Genomic DNA, 24,116 nt, shown 5'->3' with positions numbered 1-24,116 from the left:
CGATCTACTAGAAATCATATCTAAATCCGATAATTTGTAGAGACAAAATACAAATTTCGCCATTCCTCATGGCAGTATTTTTATATATTTTATTTAATTTATTTTGTGAAGGAAGAGTATTCTCTAATCGGAATTTTTGTATAATTTTGTATCCTGAAAATCACAGATAATCTTAGTCCATAGATATCCCTCTCTTTCCTCCAACAAAATCATAGAGCATGATCCACTGTTCGGATTACTTTCACACGGTGCATCTCGTAATCCATAGATATATCCTTACCTTTCAGCACCTCCCTTTGGGATGTGTCTCACGTTGTGCCACGTAATTGAAAATTAACTTGTCTGCGACGCTCCTGCAACGTTCCTGCCATGGAATTTGCTCGACATATGCGTGCCGCATACCAAAATCCAAAATAGAAACCAAAACCGAAACAGAGACAGAGAACACACAACGAAAAAGGTAAAGTTAAAGGTTCCTAAATAAGGAAATTTATTCACAATACTTGAGAGGGTGTTGAGGGCATTGAGGGGGGCAACTAATTAAAGCTATACACCGGCTTAACACTAGACTTAATGCTAAAAAGATACTAATCGATATATACTATAGATTGGCTACCAAAAATGGCACTGCTTGGCAGAATTCATGGGCGTGCCCCTGGCACAATGAAAGTACTCGGCAAACTCTGGCATTTGACTCAGGGCGTAGTTGAGGCGCGTGCTGCCCATGTCGTGGTATCTGTCGCCCTCGTCGCCGCAAAAGAAATGCGAGAACTGCAGGAAATAGTATCTGCCGTTCGACTGCCAGCTCTGGGTATCCTTCATGTAGGTGCGGAATGCCAGGCGGGAGCCACTGACATCGGAAGTGCGTTCGTTCAGCACCACAGAGCTGTCGTTCAGGCACTTGACGGCCTCCACATAGAGCGGCTGCTGCTGGAGCTGCTCGCTGTAGTCCCTCATGTTGCCCTGCACATCGTAGTCCACCAGATCCGTGTCGAAGGCGTGCAGCATTTCGTGGCCCAAAGTGTTGGCCAGATCCCCATAGAGCATTGCTGGCCACAACTCGGAGTGGTAGAACGGCAGCTGGGCATACGAGTAAGGTATAATGATGATGTTGCCCAGACAGTAAAAGTACGGCGTGGCATCGATGTTGTCCGTGAGATCGGGCGAGTGGTTGTTGAAGCTATACCATATAGCCTTCTCTGTGGCGTCGGGATTGCCCTCCAGCTCGGCCGTCAGCGAATAGTAGTAGAGCAGGCTGTTCAAATGATTCTCGTGGAAGTCGTGGCCCACCTTCCAGTTTCTGTCGGTGGCCCAGAAGAAATCCTCCGTGACATTTCGGGGGACATTTCCCACATTCAATCGCATGCCCAGGACCTTTGTCTGCAGCGCCTTCACCAGTCCTCGGTTTAGATTGAAGTGATTCTGATCGAGCGTCTGCACTAGTTGATCCTTGAGCTCTGTGAAGACACTGTGGATGACACGTTCGTCGGATGGTCGCTGCTGTGCGTAGTACACCCTTTCGTAGGCATAAATCATGGGCAGATAGAGTGTCCTACGCATGTGACGTATGCAGGCGATGGACAGGGATTTCGATGACACCAAAGCGGATGACAGGCTCTCCAATGGATTGTGTGGCAGCTGCAGCAGATGGCTGAGGAATCTCGCCAGACTGTACAGATTCAGCAGCCGTCTGTCCTGCCGATTGAGGTACAATATCACCTGCCTGATGGCCGATAGCTCGTCCACCTGGAACGAGTGATCCGCGTTCACCGATGAACGATTCAACTGTCGCTTCAGGGCGCCTAGCCAATCCAATTCTGGGACCCTCCTGCGAATCTGCTCCAGCGTTAAGTTGTGAAAACTATCATCCGTAATGTTGGGCTTTGCCAGCCTGTTGAGATGAGATTCCAGTACGGAAAACATTTCCTTGAGCTGAGTAAATCCAATCCCATGTTGTGGCAGAGCGTCGTAGATTTCCCGCGTGAGATCCAGATTCTGATTGTGATTGTGCGGCTGTATGAAGATCATGTGCTGGCTGATGTTGTGATGCCGCACTTCGATCTGCACAAAGTGATCGTGATATCCATAGCGTCCCAGGATGGAGACCAGCTCCATCCAGTGGGAGGCATTCAGAGCGGGTAGAGGAGGCAATAGCTGCAGATACCGCCTCAAATTGGAGCTCGTCAAAGCCGTGCAGCTTTGATAGTGGGTCAACAGCTTCTGTTGCATGGGGTATCCATGTTCCTGAGCCAGGGGATCTTGCAGGAGGCGCAGGAACAAGTCCTCAAATCGCTGGTTGATTTGTGCCTCACTTATGGTTGTGGCGGTGCCTCCTTCACCATGGATGCGCCGCCAATTGCCACAGGCATAGGCATAGAAATCCACACAGGGATCCACATCTCTGCGCACATAGCTCTCCAGTCGGCGGATGTGCTGCCAATTGATCGAAGGATCGCATTGGCTTTGGTACGGGCAGCTCTGATTGAGATGATATGTGGGCAATGCATCGATGGAAATCGACAGCAGCAGCAGAGATATAATCCTCAGACCACACGCCATTTCCTTGGCTTCAAAATTTTGTTAAAATTTATTCACTTTCTAATTAGTTTCCCGTTTTTTAGGGGGGTTATTTGTTCCTTTTTGCAATGACTATAGGCCTTTTGATTTGTTCACTTTGTGGATTTTTAATCGCAATCATGTCAGAAATTATATAGCCAAAAATTTATTTCACAATTTCACGCGATCGTTTTTTGTTGTTTTTGGGATTCGGGTTCTCTGCACGATCTGTTGCGCGTTTGCCGCTTGCTAAGAATCAACTAAAAACTCGTTTCACGCGGTTCCGATTTTATGTTCATTCTCCTCGCATTTCGCATTTCCATTCTCCACTGTGTGGTCGGGTCGGATCGGATCGGTCGGCTCCAAACGAAATATAAAACCCATACAATACTCGTAAAATCACTCTTAAAGTATTCCTCAATCCACAGTCCGGCCGATTGTGTCGGTGTGTGGCTTCGTGTGACCGTGTGTGTGTGAGATTCTTGCAGCTCGGCTCTTTTTTTCGCTTGGTTAGCTGATAAGCTCAAAACGTTTTAAATACGTCTTTTCTTTTGGAATTCTTATCTATTGGAATACACTCTAAAAATAAATTGAAAGATGTTTTGGACTAGAATTTTATTCTCTCTTGGAAACAAGAAGAGATTTATGGAGAGATTTATCTCCCATTCAGTTGGGAGTTGCATTCAAAATATTTCAAAACATCTGAACCACACTTCGTTTGTGTCCTTTTTATGGAATAATGTATGTTCAGGGAAATTTGTACAGCGAAAGGAAGCCCCACTATTTCTCTGGCAAAGGTTTGAAAGGTTTGGGAAAGGATGATCTCATTTTGATCAAAATTCGATTTAATATAATCCACATATAATCTTTAAAATGTACCCCAGATGGAGGACCATCTTATGGAATTAACAACACTAAAGGACTACGTTCCGTTCGTAATTCCAGATTTATACCTATATTATATGCATTTTACTTTTTTGTTTTTTCATTTATTTAATTTATATTTGAAATATATATATATATATTTTTTTTCTTCTTTGTAAACTTTTTTGACATTTAATTTATATTTTTTTATGAATTGTTCCTGTTTTTATTTATTTTTTTTTGGTACACTCATTCAATAATCTAGATTTAATTTATTTATTATTTATTAAATTTTTATTTTTTTTTACATTTTTTTTTAGTTTTATTGACATTTTATTTATTGTTCGTTAAAAATATTTGATAGTTTTTTTTGTCCTCTTCCATTTAATTATCTATATTTATAACTAAATTATACTTAATTTAATTGTTTTCTATTTAATTTTTTTTTTTATATATTTAATTTTTATTTGATTTCATATATATTTTTTTTTTTAATTTTATTGACATTTAATCTTTAGTATCTTTAGAAATATTTTACTTTTTATATTTTATAGTTTTTTTTCCTCTCAGTGCATGATTAATGACACTCGCATTCTCTACTGGCTATATTAATTGTTACACTTAGTGTTTTAGTTATTAATTATGATTGGAGCTCGGAAATCGGAACCTGATAATCATTTTGAATTAACGTATGACGCAATTTGAGCTGCAATTCATGATTGCGGCGAACAATAACGATTAACCTACAGCACGAGAGGCGATCGCCGTCAAGAGGTCAGAGAACCAGAGCTACATATATTAGTGGTACAAGTACATCTACATTTATGCATAAAGATAGTGCTTTGGACTTGATGGACTTGATGGAGGCTTGTCCATGCAGATTGAGATTTCTGTAGGAAAAATACTACAACAAGTCAAAGCGCGCTTGGAGATTGTTTCTCTTCTTTGGCAATCATTTTGGGGATTTTAAGAATGCTTGAATCTATGAAAATTACTTTTTTCTTCGACTTTTCTTGGGAAAAAACCCAACAATGTTTTTAATTACATTTTAAGTTCCTTAAGTGCTCCTAAATAATAAATAAATCTTAAATTTATTAAAAGGAAAGAAAATAAAGCACTTTAAACGTGCTCTTAAATAAGGTTTTTTGTACATTTTCAAGGATAAATTGAACAATCATAAATGTATTTAAGTAAAGCACCTCTTTGCGTTTATTTAATTTTTAATCTCATTCCAAAAATCTATTTAAATATTAAAAATTTTCTCGTTTTTCATGGCATCATTTATTCATTATTCATACTTCAACGGTTCCTAATCATTAAACTGCAATCCTTCATTTGATTTTAATTGATTCCATTTTAATTAATTGCAGTTTAGCAAACAGAAAAAAAAGAAAGAATGGATTGGTTGGGGTGGGTTGCCACTCTCCTATAAATCTATTAGTAGCTCAGTAAAAATGTCATATAATATATATTAATTAATGTGGTGAGACTCTTTAAACAGGTGAAAAATTTGCATTTTCCATTTTCCGAGAAGCGAAAGTCACACAAAATTTATGCAAAATGATTGGAAATAGTTTTCAAGGCACAAAAGCGACACAGAGAGAGTGACAGGCGAAAGGAGAGAGCAGCGCAGAATGTTGTTTGTATCAAAGAGAAAATCGAGCGAAAATTATTTATATTAAAATTTTCACTTTTTTTCGGGCACATAACTCTCATGATATCATCGTATCGTATATGTACCTAGGAAAAAGGCATACCGCCAAAGAGAAAATATGCAATTTAATTTATTAATTTATTAACAAGCGAGCGAAAAATTAATCTCTGCATCCCAAGCATGGGTCCTGGTCCTACCCAAAAGAGAGAAAGAGCGAAGGAGAGGGAGAAAGGCCATGAAGAATGCGGAGTCGTTAACGGTTCAATGGGAACCCAACACTTCCGCAGCAGCTCCTCTTTTGTCGGACAGGCAGGCAGGCACGCAGGCAGCAGGCTGGCAGCTTTGCTCGCCTCACTGCGCTCCAAGGACCCAGAACCACTAGCAAGGATGCGTCCACAGCGCCTTGTTGAATCACCAATTTCATATTTCAATTACGCCTCACAGGACTTCGAGAGGGAATATACTTGTACTACAAGTGCAAGGCAGACAGACAGACGCATGTGTATGTGTGTGTATGGAGAGGTTCGACTATGAGTAGATATGTATATATCTGAAAGATAGGAAAAGACTGCTAGAAAGTAAGTTTCTTTGCTTTACTTACCGTATAAAGAAGTAGATACTTACTCCAAAAATCCTTACAAAAGTTGAAAAATCCACAAGAAATAGGGCTTGAAATTCGGGCCATTGTTACGTAGAGAAATTGTATATTATCCGAAAATATTAATATTATTTAAACGAATTTATGTAAATAAACAGCAACTATTTAACCGCAGAGCCGAAGCTCGGAGTAGCTAGTGCTCGTATATTTTTAAGTTAATATTTTGTATTCGTTTTAAATTAAAAAAAAATACCAAATGAACACTCGTAAATATCTTCTTTATCTCCGTAAAAATACCCATCTCTGGCTTTTGTGGATAATAATTGGAAATGCAGATTGAAGGATTTTAAAGTCATTTTATTTGTTATATTTGTTAAGCTCCTATCCTTCGTCATGATTTTTCCCCCAGTGTTGGTTTTTTGGTGCAAAAATATACACTTACGCTTCGTCTGAGCCATACTTCTGGCCAAGTACTTCTTTTCTGCTGCCTTTCTCTGAGTGAAGGCGAGCATTAAAAATATCTGTGGTTCACTTCCACTGCCACCGCCGTGCGGCAGACGACTCGTCTCACTTTCCAGCGAGAGCCGAGAAACAGAGTCGAGGAAAAACTCCCGCTCAAGCGAGAGGTTTTTCCCATTGCATTTCGCTCTCGAGTTACTTGCGGAGTAATTCAATTCAATTTCCGCCGTACAAACGATATTAAAGTTATTGAAAGCACAGTTCTGCGAGAGAGCAAACAAACACACAAAGAAAAAAAGTGTAGAGAGAGGGAGCCAAATGGTGGAAAAACCTTTTACTTTTGAAATTTTTTGTCTAGACCGAATCGCAAAGAAATAGAAACGAGAGTGCCTTGCGTGGAAAATATGCCACGTGGCTATTAGCAAATTGAAATCTGTCTATTTAAAGGGGCACGCTCCTGTCCCCGACAATAACGAGAGAGAGATTTCGTTTCATTCAGGACTCATCATCATTGGGAAAACGAGATTTGGCACCTGAGGTTTCACCCCTACTCTACTCCCCCCGCTCAAATCGTTGGTTTCACTTTGGACTTCATTGCTTTTTGGCTGTGATTTGCATAAGGTGGCAAATGGCACACAAAAGTTTCACCATTCCAGAGCGGAGCAGAGGAGAGCAGAGCTCAAACCAAACGACAAGTTGCACAAAATGTTCCATACATATGTGTGATTTTTATTGTGGGACCGACTGCAATCCGCTGGGGTCTTGTTAGTACTCGTATTTTCTGGCCAAAGAATTTTCCAGAGACTGGGAGAGCAGTTCATGAGTTGCTCCTTCATGAGATTTTAATTGCTGTTGAAATTTAAGAACATTTTCGAGGTTTCTGTGGCACTTTTCTGGTTTAACTTTACTTTCAGATTTATCTAGAAATAAATTTTTCCAAGTCTTCTTTTTGATCTCTTTACTATCCTCTCTCTTTCTCGTGTAGAAATCTAGATTTTTCCAAGTCAAAATTACCTTTCTTGTACCATAATCTTGTTGTAGAGTGTTCAGTGTTTTCCCGATGAAGACAATCATAAACTTATTAAAATTGATTACCTGTTGAGCATATTCGCAGGTCACTTGGAGGCGACAATCTTTCCTGGAAGGTTCGCGAAACCAATTAAAAGAAAAACCCCATTTTAAAAGCAGCTGCTTCAGGAGTTTACCTGATTGATGATCAGTGCGGATTAGCGGACTATCATAAATATTTTGCAACCCCAAAGCTACCTGCCATTACTATAAAACTGCTGTACAATCACACAAGCATCACAGTTACAAACTGGAACGTCTAACGTGAACACCGCACGAAGTGAAGAACGATATCCAAGATGGTTCTAAGCAATTCCACACCCAACCAGAAGCCGCACCACGAGCTGATGATGGACACAGCGGCCATGAACAGCGAGGATCTGAGCGAACTCCTCCAATTGAATGCAGAGATAGAGGGAAGGCGTCGCTCTAGTCGCCACAGCAGTGATGCCTGTGGCCTGCTCAGAGCCACCATGACACGAGAGGAGCTCTTTGAGATCTCCTCACTGGATGATGATCGTTTCCTGAGCGCCCTGGAGCATCAGAACTCGTACGCCACGCCCAGCAAGTCCAGGGTCCAGGTCACGGACTTGGATCTGTCCAGCATAGAGAATCTCATGAAATACTTTGACGAAGAGGTGCCCGTCACACCCACCAAGTCCGCAGAGGCGGCCAAACAGGTGGCCTGCTCCGGGAAGGTGGCCAGTGTCATAGCCAAGCTGGCGGGACAGCAGCCAGAGATGGTCGTCAGTCCGCCCAAGCCCAAGGTGGATGCCGGCAAGGTAAAGATTAGCGAACTCAAGCAGAAGTACGAACAGCAACAGCCAGAGACGCCGCAGTCATCCGGCAGGGCAGGCGCCAGCAAGTCAGCTGGGAAATTGCCCATGAAAGTGAAGGAAATGGCACAGCTTTTCAACTCGAAGATTAGCCAGGTGATGCGACGCGGCGAAGAGCCACAATATGTTCAGCTGCACAATGAATTCTCGCCCGAGGCCAAGCCCCAGCCGCAGTCGAGATTTGAGTCACGGCAGGGCCCCTGCCTGGTGGCCGAGGAGGTATTCCGTGAGCTGAGTGTCCGGGATAAGGCGTTGCTGTTCAACCAGTTCGTTGGCGATATGGCAGCAAAGCATCCGAAATTCACGGCCCATGCGGCGGATCTCAAGGCAAAGGTCAAGAAGCAGATGGCCCGCGGCGAAGTGGTCGCCGAACAGCAGGCGAGTGTCAAGTTGTTGGCTCAAGAACTCGAGGCCAAGTGCATTCTAGGGCCGGCTTCGCCACCGCGACCGGCAGGACTATCCACGACCTCAAGTCCCCCGAAGGAAAGTAGTCCACCTGTGGAGGAAAAGACAGCGACTTGCACCTCCCATTTCCACGTGAGCACGCTGACGGTGATCCTGAAGCCCAGCCCCGAGAGACGGGCCCCACAGCCCCGGCCAAGACGTTGCCTAGAGCGTCAGAGCGAGAGTCACGGCAGAGAGGGGTCCCAGAAGCGGAATCTCGCCTCCATTCGCAGTGTTCTGCCCATCGAGGCCTTTGCCCCGCCCAAGAAGATCCGACGAACCCGTCAGGAACGAACCGGCACCGACCACCATATGTTTTTTCAGAACGAGCCGCTGGAGAGCCTCTTCTACAGTTGGCTAAGTGCCGAGAATGGTGTACAATTCGACATCACCTGCGTGTCCAACAGCGAGCAGACCATTGAGATTGCCCTGGAAGATGGAGAGATCTCAGAGCAGGCGCCACAAGAGCAGACGGCCACATCCATGGGCGAAGTGAGCCAGAGATCAGCAGTGGAGAGGCTCCTCGAAGAGGCCATAGCCAAGTTGGAAATGGAGAATAAAGTAAAAGAGTCCAGCCAGTCGGAGGAAAAGGAAGTGGACACAAAAGACACGCCCACAGTGACGCCACGCAAGGTGAAGCGCCAGGCACCGCCAGTGCCTGCCCCACGTCCAAGTTTGAGTCAAACGCAGTCCACATGCGCCATGTCGAGCAGTTCTTCCAGCCGCAAGCAATCGGAGGCCGAGGAAAGTGAATCCGGGTTGTCTACACTACCAAAGGTAAGTCTTTACAGCCAGAAAATCCTTTCTCGAGCATCCACTTACGATTATTCTCACCCCCAAAAGATTACTAGCGATGAATCCCAGCCCGAAATGCAAAAGGAAAACATGCAAACGACCGACTTTGACTTTGCCAAGCCGCAGCGTCCACCCCGCAAGAAGAAAATGCGCCGTACTCTGACGTGGAAAAAGGAAAACTCCATTGTGGAGGCCACTGCCAATGCCATTACCTCCACGGACTCGGATTCGGATTACAAGCCAGCAATGGCAGTGCCCACCAAAAAGAAGATCCCCTCGAATATCGCCATGCCCGAACAGAGCTACATCGAGCTGGACAAGTCCCTGATGCGGCAGGTGAACTCCCCGCGAAAGATCAAGTCCGCTTACACCCTGACGGTGATGTCGTCGCCTTCACCGAATGCGGACAGCGATCAGTCGCCGGCACAGACGCCCAGACAGTCCCTGAACCAGACCATTAGGGGGGACAGCTTCATCGATCAGGGCTTTGAGACGTGCTCGAACGATGCCACCGATAGTAGCAGTCCCTTGAGACGTTCCTCCATGGGAACGTCGGGTGGCAAGCCCTCGGGATTCTCCACACCCGTAAAAGGACGACATGCCGTGAGCCCGGCTCAACAGCAGCTCTTCAGTCCGATTTTGACGCCGGCACAGGACAACAGACCGCGACGCAGCTCCTTGGCCATGCAGGTGATCCGAGAGGATCATCCCCTGGATCTGGATGCCACGCCCAGCTCTCCTCGAACGCCCTGCAGCGAGCGGGAGTTCTTTGCGAATGCACCGACAATGGAGATGAACTCCTCGGACGAGATGCCGGCACCCAAGCCGCAGTCGATGTTCTGGATATCCGCTGGAGATTTTACCGTCTCCCTAGAGATCTTCCACAATTCACCCGATCGTCTGGGTCTGCTATACGAGATCTTCACGCAGAAGAGCTGGGAGACGAGGGACATGGCCTTTGGCATCGATGCGCACAAGTTTACGAGAGGCGGCAGCCTGGAGGCCAAACAATCGCTGCCCGAGCGTCCGCCCAGCGTGAAGGGATGCTCCCATTACTGGTTCGCCAGCGGTGACCTGGCAGTGCCCTTCAGCGGCAAACTGATGTCCGGCGAGAAGGTGGAGCGGCTGTTTGAGTTCTTGGAAGCGGAGCTGAACGACCAGGCGGAGCTGCGCTTTGGCGTGGATCATCTGGAGTTCAGCTGCGTGCCCGAGTTCTGGCCCACCACCCAAAAGTACTCCATCGAGAGCAGCTACAGCATGCTCGTGGGTCTGCAGACGGGAGCCAGCAATGGACTGGAGGGACGCAGCAAGTACGCCTGGCCGAATGTCGGCAGCAATGCCAACAACAACAACATCAAAACGAGCGACCTGGACCAAACGGAATTCGAATCGGACAGCTTCAGCAACAACAGTGGCAGTGGAAGGCTCTCTTTCTCTCCGGATATGTTCTCCCTGGACTATGAGGCAGTGCCACTCGACGAACTGTTCGCCAAGGCAGCCCCTGTGGTCCGTTCACCGGCCATGTCCATGCCACAGATGATGCAGGTACTCAAGCAGCAGCAAACGAAGCTAAAGAACGTCGAACAGAGGATTCGCAGCTATTCAAAGCCCTCGAATCTGGCCGATGACTCGCTGGAGCACTGCCGCAACACCCCCGAATATGTCCAGAAGCTGCGCGCCATTATCCGAGCCATCGACAACATTGGGCGCGACAACGGCTTCCGCACCTGCTCCATGGAACAGCTGGAGAGCTTCATGTATTTCCTCAGCGAATATGCCGATGTTTGTTTGGCAAACTGCAGCGAGCATATGGATAAGATCTTGGACACTCTGCTCGATCGTCGCTCAGTGGAGGTCTAAGAAAATATGGGACATAATGCCCTCTACAATTGTAATATGTCTTTAGATTAAGCATTTACCTACAAATTAGTTTTGTAAGCAACAACATTTAATGTTACAAATATTGCATTTTTTATATAATAAACTTTAAAAGAAAAAGTTACAACAAAAAGAGTTAGTGTAGTAGACAACCAATAATTTGGGAATATTCTTTGGGCGAGAATTTGATGAGACATTAAATAAATGTCTCAGAATTGATTTATTAACTTAAAAAATCTCCAAAATTACAAAGGCAAACATGAAAGTCGCATGCGATAAATGATGGCAATTTATATTATTCAGCCGAAATGCATGCACCACTTGTTGGCTCTAGACATAAGTAGAATTCGTGTAAAATACATGTAGAAGTGTCATCCCGCCCGTGCAAGAATATTGAAATTAGATTAGACGCAAAACAAAATATTTTAAAAACATAATTTAAAGTTTCGGCTAGTGCAAAATTAAGAGCAGCAGATGAAAAAACTTGTTAAATTTTGAGTAAAATTTGGCATGAGTTTTGTCTTAGAGACGTGTCGTTAAGGTTATATTATGTAGCAAAATAATTACTTTACTCAGTTCTTCTTTATTCAAATTTTAATCTATTTCTTTCGAATTTATCCGTCCTCTATTTCGTATTCTGGACGTGGAATGCCGTATTTGTGATCCAAAATAAAATATCAAAAATATCATAAATGACATAAATGAGAACAATATCCGAAGGGGAACGATAGTTCCGTCAGAGGTTTGATGATTCTCGCATTCCAGATGGCTGTAACTGTGCCTTGGTTGTTCCTGAATATGAGAAAATAAGAGTACATAGGTCGAATGGTAGTTGATTTGAGGAAAAGAGGTCAACTCCACGTTCAGCAATCATTCAAAAGCCCTTGGATTACCTTTAAAAACCAAAGAAGCCTTTTGTGGCAGCTTAAAAATGTTTAACTGATGCATCAGCCTCTTGCTGCCTCAAGAGATGTCCAATCCAAGACTGTCTATTTGTTTGCATTGCACATACGCCACGTAGCACACGAGGAAAAGGCAGGACAGGCCAGGCCAGGCCAGGCATCACGTAAGCAGCTGAAAAGGATTTCTGCCATGGCAACAATGTTTGTGCAGTGGCAGTGGCAGTTCCAGTTGCCGCTGCAATGAAGAGAAATGGAAAAGGAACCGCCTCCGGTTCAATAACAATTTCACGTGCCCAAAGTGCTGCGCAAACACGAAATCAAATATAAATCCGGAATAAAACGATGCTTAGCATTTATGCGATGCTCTGACCAGTGCATTCTGATATTTGCTATTGAATGTAAAGACAAATAATAGTTTGAAAAAAAAAACATGTTTATATGAAGCAATCCCAAATAGATATTTTATTTGTGTTCTCTCTCGCAGTTTCTCTTCCTTAGGGTGAGGATCTTGGGGAACCATAATATCATAAAATGTACATTATCACTCTTATGGCTAAGAAACACAAACTAAAGCCTATGATATATGGTATTTAAATGTATATTCATGTCTGTATATGTATAGTTTAGAACATAGTTTTACTTCTTTCCGTATTCTGGCATCTGGGCTTTAGGTCCGGGCTTAAATGGCTATATAAATATGCTTCATTTCATACACGAATTCGCCAACCAACTTCCAATTGTTTTGCTCTGCTCTATCCGGGGAGTATCCTTCTATCATTTATCCTCTAGTATCCTCTATTCTGATTTTATGTATATTCTTTAATTGGTTTTTGATTAGTGCCGCCATTGCGCTTCCCTCTCTCTCGCTCTCGCCCTCTCTTTGGGCTCTGAGTATCCTGTATTATTATAAATTGCTTAATGTTCATGTTGTATTTATTACAAATGAGCCATCATTTGTATAGCTTATAACGAGTACATAATTTACAATTGCATTTGCCTTGTGTTGTTTTTTATATACAGTGTGTTTATCGTGTGTGCTTTTGTTTATCTTCTTGGTTTTTCTTTTTTGAAACAAGTTGGCAACATTTGAAATGTAAGTTTTTTTTCGGAATTGTTTATTTAAATTAATTTATGTTTCAACTAACTAACCTGCTTTCGTACTGTGTCTGTGTGTGTTTTGGCTTTTATCTCTTTTTTTCGAGAAAATATCTGTCCACAAGAATTGTTTATTCATTAACATTGTGCAAATACCCTCACAAAAACCATGTCCAATTTAAGGGGAAATAGTTTTAAAAAATAAAGAAAATTACAATCAAATTTAGGTCTGGCAACGAAGCTATAATTAGTCATTATTGAATGTTACTTAATCTGTTAGATGTGATTAAAGATTTAATGTATTTTTGGAGCGTACATATAACCTCCGACTAGGTTAGAATTATAATTATTTACTTAAAAAATTCTCATAAATTGGTTTGACGTCATCCTTGTAGAAACACAACAATTAAAAAAAAAATGATAACCAAATAATATAATTAAATTTAAATGAATTCCATATTGGTAAAAAATTATTTAATTTACTGCCTGAACAATATCATTGAATTTTATAATTATTTACTTTAAAAATGATGATAAATTGGTAGAACCACAAAAAATAATATAATAAGTAAATAAAATTAATAGAACTCCATGCTTGAATTGGCACAAAATTTATTAATTTACTGCCTGAAACGGGTTGTCCACAATTTCATAAAATTTTACTTTAAAATTCTGATAAATTGGTTTTTGATCTATATTAAAGAAACGACAAAAAGAATGAGAAAAATATACCAAAATAATATAATTAAAAATTCATTAATTTACTGCCTGAAAATGCTTGTCGCCAATTTTTTTAATAATTTACTTTATTCTCAAAAATTAGATTTAAATCTATAGAAAGGAAATGATAAATTATACCCAAATAATATAACTAAAATTGAATCAAATCGGGTCCATCTTTAAGTGCTTTTACATTTCTTAAACGGTTGGAAATTAGTTAAGATTTAGAGTGTATGGTTGATTTATCACTAATTTTTTCCAAGAGAAAGCTATGCTATAGACACCTAAGAGATAGGAGAATTATACCCAAATAAAATGAAACAATTAAATGAATCCTCTTTTGGAGTGTAAAACCCTAGTCGGAGTGTTGGAACGCACCTTTTTGTTGATTAATTTACTGCCTTTTGTTTGGCCAAAACATTTTTTGTTGTCGTTTTAAAAATGCTAGGCTACGTGTTCATCTTTTTTGTTGGCTGGGCCGAAAATCGAATCAAATATTTATGGAGCTTCGAAGCGGGTGGAAAAGGCAAACAATGCTAACCAAAAGCTTGAATGGGCTTTGCGTTTGGCAATTTGCTTAATTAAGTTCATATTTTGTTGGTGTTTCATAATTTTTTGCTTTTACGGGCTTGGTGTGTTCTGTGGTGTGTCCTGTGGCGTGTCCTGTGTCTGTTTTGTTGCTCATTGCATTTTGTGATGGCTTGTTTTGTTTTTTAATGGCACTTTATATATAATATAGGGATATATTTTCTATGCAATAGAGCTCTAACCGTGCGAGTGCGTGGCCAGCAGCAGGGAGAGGAGTGTCAGGAGCCAGCAGATCAGAAGGGGTCGATGGAGACGACTGGCGCTGCCCTTGCCCTTGGACCAGTCATAGCCCTTGGGATTGTTGCCCGTCAGCTTCTGCTCGGACTTGCCAATCTCATTCAGATTCGACTGATATTTGATGCCCACTAAAAACGGCAAACAAAAAGTCAAAACACGGAGAAAGGAAGTCAATTGGCGGTTAAACAATGAGTGCATTCGCAGTACTTACATTTGTCAATCACAATCACCGAATTCGTGGGTCCTCCTCCGATGCCGTTCAGTGGTGTGTTGTAGCCATCCAAAGTGTTTGCCATCGCTGTGGTTGTCGTGCGCCGCAGTGTTGTGGTTGTGGGCGGGGGCTGTGTGGTGGGTGGACTCGACACTGCAATGGGAACGAATCGAACGAATCGATTTGAATACGAGGGGCACTCACTTTTTTCGAGTGTAATCAATGAGTAGACAGTACAATAAGAGTGGTCCTGTTCTCTCAATCGGATGCCATCATAAACAACGCTTCCAACTTCATTTAATGGCCAGACACAGGCCAGACCCCCTTATGCCCCATTCTGCGAGTCAATATCTTAACTGCGCTTTTCCCTTTTTCCCGCCGGAATTTTCCTCACTTTTCAGGCATCGTAAATTCAGACTCTAGCTCTCCTTTCGTTTTCAATTTCTTGCCTTTCTTTTGCCTCCAAAGAGAGACAGAGAGAGAGAGAGAGGGGGAGAGCTACTTATTCTTTTCTTTTGCTTCCCTTTCTTTTTTTCTCGGTTGGCTGGTCCCTGGTCTGGCGGTGCTCCTCCTTTGGCATTATTGACGACAATTTGTTGGGGAAATTTATGGGGCCCGGCGTTTGGCCTCCGCCTTGGCACTGGCACGGGGTTGCCGGGGATGCCCCCAAAACTACTCCTGACACACAGGGAGATCTTCTCTGCTGCTTCTGACCAACCACTTAATAAAATTGTCACAGGTTCATTGTTCTCATTGTTGGCACTTTCCCGCCCCCATTATTATCAGCAGTCGACCTGCCACTCGTAGCTCGGCTCTCGGTTTGTGGGGCCCATTGTTACCTTTAATTGGTAGAACGACACCCACTTCCGAACTATACTTTGCCACCCCTCCTTTGTTGTGACAGCGGCATAAAAAAGAACACATAGCCCGCTATATATATCCGTATACGTATTGTATATTTAAATTAAGTTGTCCTTTTATGGATGCCAACGCACCAGCGATATTTTATATTGTTTTATGAACTTTTCTGCACGAAATTGAAGTCGGGACTTTAATGGCCCTCCAAAAAAAAACAAAGAAACCCAAAAAAAACATCGTAACTGCCGTAACTGGGGAGTGATTTGGCAAATTGACAGATTATTGACACTTTATTGGCCCAAAAGGGACTTTAATTGCCAAATGGGTTCCGTTTCTGTTTCTGCTTTTGAGCATTGCTCCCTCGCTTGTAATGTGCTAACGAACTGTAAGGCAATCAATTGATAAAGGATATGTTATGGGGGTCGCCAATATGAGTGGGAAAATCACAAATCGGTGGACTGGAAAGGTAGGTCTTGAATGTAGATATTAAAGTGATTTTTAGGACCACAAACTGCTCGTAACTAATAAACTAACATACGTCTAATGACAAATATAATCCCCCAAAAATCATAAACCGAAAATGCTACCTGCCATTCCCATTATGTATCTCAAATTCTCTTTGCCTTTTTTGCCATTCCCAAAGTAGAATTACTATTACAAATCTGAACAGCTCGTAGTGTCCCCCCATTCGATTTAATGTTCAAATTCTCTTCATTTATTATCCATGAATGGGGGACAACGCCCTGCAACAACAGCCTTCCTTGACAGAAATGTTTCCACGCAGACACATAAATGATGGTCAGTCTCTGGCAGTAGGCACCGAGCACTACCGCCATAATTAAAGCCACAAACTGATGCAGTTTTGAATTTCCCTCACTCCTGTATGGGTCAGGAGGAGGCGCCTCTTGTAATTTATGTTGCGCTTCGGGATGGTATGGTGTGGCATGGCACCAATATTAGAAAGTATAAATAACACATATTACGGGGAGTCCCAGTCCCAGTCCCAGTCCCCCCGATACTTACTGTACAGCTTTATGTTGCCGTCCATGTCGCCACGAGGATTTTTGGCGACACACTTATAGTTGCCGTAGTCGCTGCCCTGGACATTGGTGATCGTCAGCCGCATGGTCGCCTTGTACGATGGATGGCCCGGAATCGTTTCGGTTCTGCAAGAGATAGAACCAAACAACAACAAAATTCATAAGCGGGAAAGTTACGCGGGTTAAGCGTCGTGTTTTGGGCAAGTTCAATGACAGCAATTGCGCTGCCGATTCGCAATAATATTACAGCCTCAGCTCCAGCCTCAGAGACCACACACACCACACAAATGAGAGGCAATCAGGAATCAAGGCCAAGGTGAAACTGATAAGTCCCCGGGGTCTGTTTCACTTAAATCTAATCAGAATGCGACCCGGCACTCGAGGGACAGTGGGTTAAAGAGCTGCCGGAATGGCCAGAAAATGCTGTGATTGGTTCAGTGGATCGTCGAACATCTGCTGAAACCACTGTGCCATTGTTGCGATGAAGACTGACAGGCGCAGCGGCTGACTCTAGAGCAGGTCTTGGCATTCTCTTGGGGAGACTACAATCTCCAGCCCAGTTGCAATTTGTCCACCATGCTGAAGCTTACTCTGATCGTTTGGCTGCTCTTCTCGTTGGCCTGGCGCACCACCCCCACCAGCTGCCGCCAGACCCGTCCGCCGCAGACCATCCGCCAGCTGCTGGCCACCCAGCTGCAGAGCTACATGGACACCACGGCGCGTCCGTGCGAGAACTTCTATCAGTATGCCTGCGGCAACTGGCAGCTGCAGCAGGAGCAGCCCTCGAACCACAGGGAGCGCGAAAAGGACCGCGAACGGGAGCAGGAACAGCTCCTGCCCAGCGATACTCTGAGCGTGCTCGATCACAATCTGAATCGCCAGCTGGAGATGGCACTGCGACGCTCCAACGAGAGCACCATGGAGGAAGAGCCCCCCATCCACGACAAGCTGCGTCTCTACTATCGCTCCTGCAAGCGCCTGAAGCCCTACAACCTCAAGAAGTATCTGCAGCTCCTGTCACCGGGGAATGGCACCCACTGGCCGCTGTTGAGTCGCAGCTGGCGACGCGAGAAGTTCCATTGGCTCACGACCATCGGCAGACTGCGACTCCATGGCCTGAATGGAGTGCTGCTCAAAGAGCAGGTCCTGCCGCGCTGGGACGACTCGAGCGTCTACTCCATTTACCTGGATAAACCGAGTCTGGTGGAGACCCTGCCCATGGGCGAGGGAGCCATGATCGAGCTGCTCCTCGACATTGGCCAGACGAAGCGCGTGGCGAATGCCTTGGCCCGCCAGGTGGATGACTTTGAGCGTCGACTGCACCGCCTGCAGGAGCTGGAGGATGACGAGGGGGCGAAGGAAATGCAGTTGGGATATCTGGAGGAGTATCTGCCGGAGCTCAAGTGGCTGTTGCTCATGAGGGAGATCCGCGTGGACACCGAACCAGACGTACGCTCCACGCTGATCATCCAGAACATACCCTACATGAGGGCCCTGCACGAGTTGGTGGAGCGCCAGCCCCCGGATACCATCTGCAACTACATCATGTTGAAGTGGCTGGCATTCCTCAAGCAGCAGGGTCCCGCGGAGATCTCGCGCGGCGAGTGTGTGTCCAGCATGAGGCGAGCCATGCCCTTGGCCAGCAGCTGGATGATTGGCCAGCGGCTGTACGATCCAGAGGCCGAGCAGGATGTGGGCTCTCTGTTCCAGCAGCTCAAGCGGAGGTTCGCCCTCATCCTGGAGGAGAATCGCCTGCAGCTAGCGCCCCCCATAGTGCACGTCCTGCAGGAGAAGCTACGCGCCATGCGCCTCCAGCTGGGCTTTGTCCAAATGAACGACTCCGGCTACGTGGAGGAGTACTACCAGAAGATGGAGCTGAACGGCCACAACTTCTATGCGAATCAGCTGAAGCTGCTGCGCCTGCGCGTAGAGAAGAATCACGAGCTGCTCTCGGCCACAGCCACAGATCTGGGGAATGTCAGCTACCTCACGGAGTCCTGGCTGGCCAGCAGCTCCTCGCCGTTGTACGTGAAGCCAAGGAACCTGGTGCTAATGCCCTACGGCCTGCTGCAGCTGCCCGTGTGGCATCGCAACACGAGCTCGCTGCAGAGGCACGCGGTGCTGGGCTTTGCTCTGGCCCATGAGCTGATCCACGGCTACGATGCCTCGGGCATTGACTACGACGGCATGGGCAACATCATGGGACCCAGCGAGGAGATTGCCGGCAATCAGCGTTTCATCCAGGGTCTGCGCTGCATGCAACAGCAGCTGGCCACCGGGTCCAGGTCCCTCAACGAGAAGCTGGCCGACTATGAGGCCTTGCGTCTCGTCTACGAGACCTTCTTCGGCCTGAAGGCAAAGCCCAGGGAGCCGCGCGACCCCCTGCTCTCGCAGTTCAGCCAGCGGCAGCTCTTCTTCATCAGCTTTGGGCAGTTCTTCTGCGGCAAGATGCCGGCCCTCAGCCTCCAGGCGCAGTCCCACCTGGAGCATGCCATCGACGAGCTGCGAGTGATGCAAACGCTGGCGAATTTCGAGGAGTTCTCGCGGGAATTCGGCTGCGAGAAGCGGACCAAAATGCAGGCCAAACAGCGTTGCAGGGTCTGGTGACAGGCTTAGATTAGATTTAAAAACAAAAAACAAATAAATGAGGCCTAAGAATAATGTAATTTTTTATTTAAGCACCTCCTCACCAGAGCTGGCATCTCTCTGAGGAGGAACCCAGTCCCTGGCGATCTTCCCGACAATTGAAGGCTTCATTAAAGGCCGCAAAATTGGTCAGGGTCTGCTTCAGACGCACTGCATCCGGGTCATGGTCAACGAAGTTTGTCGAGGCACCATCCCCACAGAAAAACTGCGCCAGATTGAGGAAGAAGATCCGCTTCAGGGGCATGGTAGTAAAATCAGGCTGGCTCCTGTTTTGTTGGGACATCGCCCCGAAGTACGCATCGTAGGCGAGATGAATCCCGGCAATGTCCGCCACTCGCTCATTCAAGTACTGCGTCTCGTTGCGGTTAATGCACTCCAGACCGGCCTCGAATCGCGGGGAATTCCCGATCTGTTGGCCCATCTCACTGAGATTCCCCTGACCATCGTAGAATACTCCTTGTCCATCGAAGGCGTGCATCAGTTCGTGGGCAAGAATGAAGCCCAGCAAACTGAACTTGAACACATCGTGGCTATCCGGATGGAACACCGGCTCCTGGAGGAATCCGTAGGGAATGATGATGACATTCTGGCGGATCATGTAGTAGGGGCTGGAGCTCATGCCCGATTCCGAGTCGGTAATGTAGAAGTAATCATGGACCCTGTGCGGGGAGTGGTTCAGCTGTTCCATCCATTGACGTGTCCGGAACTCCAGCAGCTGCAGATGGCTCCGACCGTAGTCCAGATCTGCAGAGGATAGACCCAGGCTCGCATAATGCTGGCTGACAAATGTCCGGTGGTCACTGTTCGGCGGCATGTTGCCGATATTCAGGACAAAGTTGTGGACTTTCCATGTGATCATCCTCCGCTGCGATCGATCCAACCGAAGGCGATTCCTCTTCACGAGCCGCAGGAACTGCAGACGAAGTTGGTTAAACATTTGGAAAACGGACTCGCTGTACCTTTGCAGAAGGCCCGCGGAGCCCAGGAACCGCTCCTTGTAGAGCAGGTTCGTGGCCAGATTCATGTTGCGGCGCACATCCTTGACGCACTCGATCGGCTCTTGGCTGTCCATTGTCTCGTCCCACAGGTAGAGCATAAGGCGGGTCATCATGTAGCTGGCCACCACCCGGCGATCCTTTGCGTCCATCAGCTGCACCAGCCCCTTGAAGTATCCGAAATTCTCGACATGCACTTGAAACTGTGGACTGATGGGATGTCCCAGGAGTATCTCGATGAACTTCTGCCAGTGGGCTCCAGTCCGTCGCTCTAACTGCAGCACTGTCATATATTGGCCATCCGTATCATCGTCGTCCTCCTCAATGAGATTTCGCAGAGCCGTCTCCAAGGTCTTCATTTCCTTTGTCAGCGGAAAGGTGCTCGCTGGCTCCACACCCAAGACAGCGAGGACTTGCATGGTTTCCGTGAAGGGCCTCAGACGCTGTTCCTTCGCCTCGAGGCTGGGCATGCTCAGGTCCATCCTGTATTTGCTGCTGTTATTTGGAGTCGCTCGGACGACCGCGCTCATCAGGATATTCACCTCGCCGTAGCGATGCAGGCGGGCCAGAGTCTCCAGCCATTTGAAGCGATCACTAGGCCAGATCCTGCCCTCGGGTGTGAACTGCGGCCATGTCAAGCCCTTGTCTGGGGGTACGAGTTCCAGGTAGTGCCTGGCACTGCGTGTATCGTTCGAAGCGTCGCGGCAGGTGCGATAGAAGCTCCACACCTTTGCCTCCACACTTGTTTTATTGAAATCCGGTGCCTTCGAGCGCTGCTCGAGCTCCTCCATCAGCGTGAGGAACTCCTGGTTCACCTTGTGGTCCACCATTTGAGTGATCTCCGTAAAGGGATCTGTTAGGTGCTTTGTCGCGTACTTTCCGCACGCATGACTGAAGAAGTCATCGCACGGACTGACTTCTCTATCCACATAACTGAGAATGTTGTCTAGTAGAAGGGTATTGGGATGGGCCACCTCCTGTGCTCCAACAGCGCTGATGGCGATGACGAACGCGAACGCGAAACAAATAAGCTTGAGACAAATAATCCACATGATCGCTGGCGGAGAACTGAGGCTGGTGATCGGCCCTGTTCACATATTTACGTTTGGAATTATCAGGAGGAATGTGTGATGGGGTCAAGCCGGCGCTGATAACAGATTAATCGAAATTACGAATTGCAAATTATTATGAATTCTGGACAGTGCATGACTCAGTGTTGTACATTGTCTTGGAATATATTGAGAGGGACTTTACCCCACCAGAAATGCATGCTCTAGATGCACTAATTCTTAATTATTTCTTAACTTACTTGTACTTTGGGGATTCCGTGATCATTTGATCGTTTTCGCGTGTCCAGTAGTTCAGTGATGTGGGATTCGCCTCGATAAAGCACTCCAGAGTGACATTGAAGCTGATGGGAATGCCCACCAGTTGGTGGGGTATCCAGACCATGGGTGAAACTGGAAAACCCAAAGATATAACCATCGAAACGAGTCCCAAAACCCATTCACTTACAGTCCACACTGACTTTGATCCGCTTGGAGACGCTGGGCGGCACTCCGTTCGAGGCAATGCACAGATAGGCCCCCATATGCAGCCGCGAGATGCGCTCCAGTTCAAGCGAGTCCGTCTCCAGGTCGTTCACTGCCAGAAGAGATTGCCAGATTGCAACACATTCAAAAAATTACGTATTTAAATGAGGAAAATGGGGGGATGGTGCACTCACCTTCGAGCGTTTTATTTATGACAATCTTGTGGCCGTCGTCTCGTTTCCATTTGATGGTCGGCTCGGGGCTGCCTTTCGCCTTGCAACGGAGCGTCACATTATCGCCCTCTCGCACGATGACGTCGCTGGAGGTCAGGGCATCGTCGATGTTCGGTGGCACTGTGTGAGACAGAGGAAGGAAGCGGTTGGAAAGTCTCATTATATTTGTCAGACAGAAATATAATCTCAGCGCGAAAACCACATGATTTACAGGCAACTTTTTGCAGTTTCTTTGCCAAGAAAAAGTAAAGCCAAAGAACAGAATGCGAATTTTGGTTGTGGAAGAATTTTGTACACACTTTAGGGGATATTGAAAATTAAAAAAGAGACTGGAAAATAATCAGGAAAGGTAGTTTTTCGTGAATATTTATCGAAAGAATTTAATCAGAAATATTTCCTTTAGAATTAATTACAAATATAGTTTTTAGGCAGAATTTTATTTCGTTACTAGCTAATAGCTCTATCAAACCCTCCAAAAAATCGTGAATACCCCAAAAATTCATAGAGAAAATCCGTATAAAATAAAACATTTCACGCATTGTTGACTCCGATGCACTGACACTCTGCAAAAACCAAGTTTTACTTCCACTCAAAGTCACTGCGAAACTTTACTTTAAGGCCAATTAGCTTTGCGACCAGGTTCTGGCCGGCTGAAACTGCCACCCTCTTTTTTTTAGGGAAAAAAAAGACTTCTCTTTTTTTTGGGTGGGAAAGAGTCAAGAAGTTTTGTTAATTTAAAAATCGATGCGGCAACCTTCATCAAATTGTCATCAGTTTCACTCTCCTTTCACTTGGTCACTTCTTCACTCTCCATTCACTCAGCCACCGCCAAAAGAATCTTTCAATTGCCGGGGGAAACCCTTTTTTGGCGTGTTGAGGCCCTCTCAAATCTGTAATGAAAAATCTATGCAAATCACAGAATAACAAAGGAGCGACAGCAGCGGTCTTAAGGATTGTCCTCCTCAGAGAGGACGCAGAGCATATGGACTGCCGTTGACTGTCGCAATCTCTGACTGGCTGGCTGACAGTTGCTGCAGTTTTCATTTGCCTTGAGCCTCATTTTATATTCCGAACATTTTCTGTAATCAAAACTTATCGCATGCGATTTTTCATCACTGAGGGTCAAAGCCTGGACATTGCCCGAGAGTCACGTAGCCGTAGAACGTTTAGTTACGTTGCTGTCTGGCTTTGACGCCTTCTGTCTGCTGTCTATAAACGTATTCAGCCAGCCCCAAAATGGGACCCATCCCGAAATGCCCAATCCAATTGAAAGCCAGCCCAAACCACTAATCAATGAAGACAGTGACGGGGCGCGTCAGGGAGTAACTGACAGGCCGTCTATATTATCTATTGGTGGTACTCGTAACGGCGAATACCTGCCATATCGGGTGCCAGGTGAGAGTGGAAGGAGTGCTGTATTATAATAGAATGTTTGATAATGGAATTTGGGAGGAAATCCTTAAGGAATTGGGGCTAAGTTCTCAAAGAAAAGGGGCCTACTACTTCACCCAGAGAAAAAATACCTCAACTTAGATTTTAAAATGTAAACCAATACATTTTTTTCGAGAGTGGAAATTGTATGAAGAAAGTTTTTTCACCTACATTCTGACACTAATATGCAAATATTTAATTTCACTATATTTCATATAAAAAATAAATATTTTTCATAAATAACAAAAAAATATTTTTATTAAACTAAAATTAAATTAATCACAAAATATACAAATATTTGATTTCAATATATTTAATATATTATTGCATTTATTAATTTAAAAATTAATTAATATGAAAATATTTGATTAAAATATATTTCTTTTATAATATAAATATATTCCATATAAAATAGAATTATTTCATATATAGAAAGAAATATATTTCATTTTTAAATTAAATATTTTCACATAATA

General features: G+C 45.1%; 4 protein-coding genes across 5 annotated transcripts in view; 2 read left to right on the top strand and 2 right to left on the bottom strand.

Moving 5' to 3' along the window:
• Positions 1 to 11,287, top strand: part of LOC108161351 (nucleolar protein dao-5) — a 72,193-nt gene extending 60,906 nt beyond the window's left edge. Inside the window, exons 3-4 of the mRNA XM_017295592.2 lie at positions 7,246 to 9,256; positions 9,323 to 11,287. Coding sequence (XP_017151081.1) covers positions 7,499 to 9,256; positions 9,323 to 11,134 — 3,570 coding nt within the window. The 5' untranslated portion in view covers positions 7,246 to 7,498 and the 3' untranslated portion in view covers positions 11,135 to 11,287. The remainder of the gene's footprint in view (positions 1 to 7,245; positions 9,257 to 9,322) is intronic.
• On the bottom strand, positions 460 to 2,825 carry LOC108161356 (endothelin-converting enzyme 1). The gene has a single exon (XM_017295599.2). It carries the CDS (start codon positions 2,557 to 2,559, stop codon positions 613 to 615), a length of 1,947 nt encoding a protein of 648 aa, XP_017151088.1. The 5' UTR covers positions 2,560 to 2,825; the 3' UTR covers positions 460 to 612.
• A 2,320-nt stretch (positions 11,288 to 13,607) lies between the features above and the next one.
• LOC108161358 (neurotrimin) overlaps positions 13,608 to 24,116 on the bottom strand; it is a 59,028-nt gene continuing 48,519 nt past the window's right edge. Inside the window, exons 5-10 of one of the 2 annotated variants that reach the window (XM_017295601.2) lie at positions 22,171 to 22,329; positions 21,960 to 22,088; positions 21,754 to 21,904; positions 16,787 to 16,929; positions 14,906 to 15,058; positions 13,608 to 14,822 (exon numbers count right to left, since the gene is read on the bottom strand). In XM_017295601.2, coding sequence (XP_017151090.1) covers positions 14,635 to 14,822; positions 14,906 to 15,058; positions 16,787 to 16,929; positions 21,754 to 21,904; positions 21,960 to 22,088; positions 22,171 to 22,329 — 923 coding nt within the window. In that variant the 3' untranslated portion in view covers positions 13,608 to 14,634. Of the gene's footprint in view, positions 14,823 to 14,905; positions 15,059 to 16,786; positions 16,930 to 21,271; positions 21,592 to 21,753; positions 21,905 to 21,959; positions 22,089 to 22,170; positions 22,330 to 24,116 lie in introns of those variants that run through there. The other variant, XM_033393279.1, reaches the window with a different exon arrangement.
• LOC108161354 (neprilysin-4) lies at positions 17,266 to 19,464 on the top strand. Its single transcript, XM_017295597.2, has one exon. The coding sequence runs from the start codon at positions 17,380 to 17,382 to the stop codon at positions 19,408 to 19,410; it is 2,031 nt and encodes a 676-aa protein (XP_017151086.1). The 5' UTR covers positions 17,266 to 17,379; the 3' UTR covers positions 19,411 to 19,464.

The sequence above is a fragment of the Drosophila miranda genome, chromosome 4 (assembly GCF_003369915.1).
Source record: "Drosophila miranda strain MSH22 chromosome 4, D.miranda_PacBio2.1, whole genome shotgun sequence".
Classification (NCBI taxonomy): Eukaryota; Metazoa; Arthropoda; class Insecta; order Diptera; family Drosophilidae; genus Drosophila; species Drosophila miranda.
Note: the sequence above shows the minus strand (reverse complement) of the source record. Positions and strands in the feature narration are given on the sequence as shown.

Excerpts from the sequence above, each read along its gene's own strand:
- LOC108161354 (XM_017295597.2), top strand. The coding sequence starts at position 17,380 with ATGCTGAAGCTTACTCTGATCGTTTGGCTGCTCTTCTCGTTGGCCTGG.
- LOC108161356 (XM_017295599.2), bottom strand. The coding sequence starts at position 2,559 with ATGGCGTGTGGTCTGAGGATTATATCTCTGCTGCTGCTGTCGATTTCC.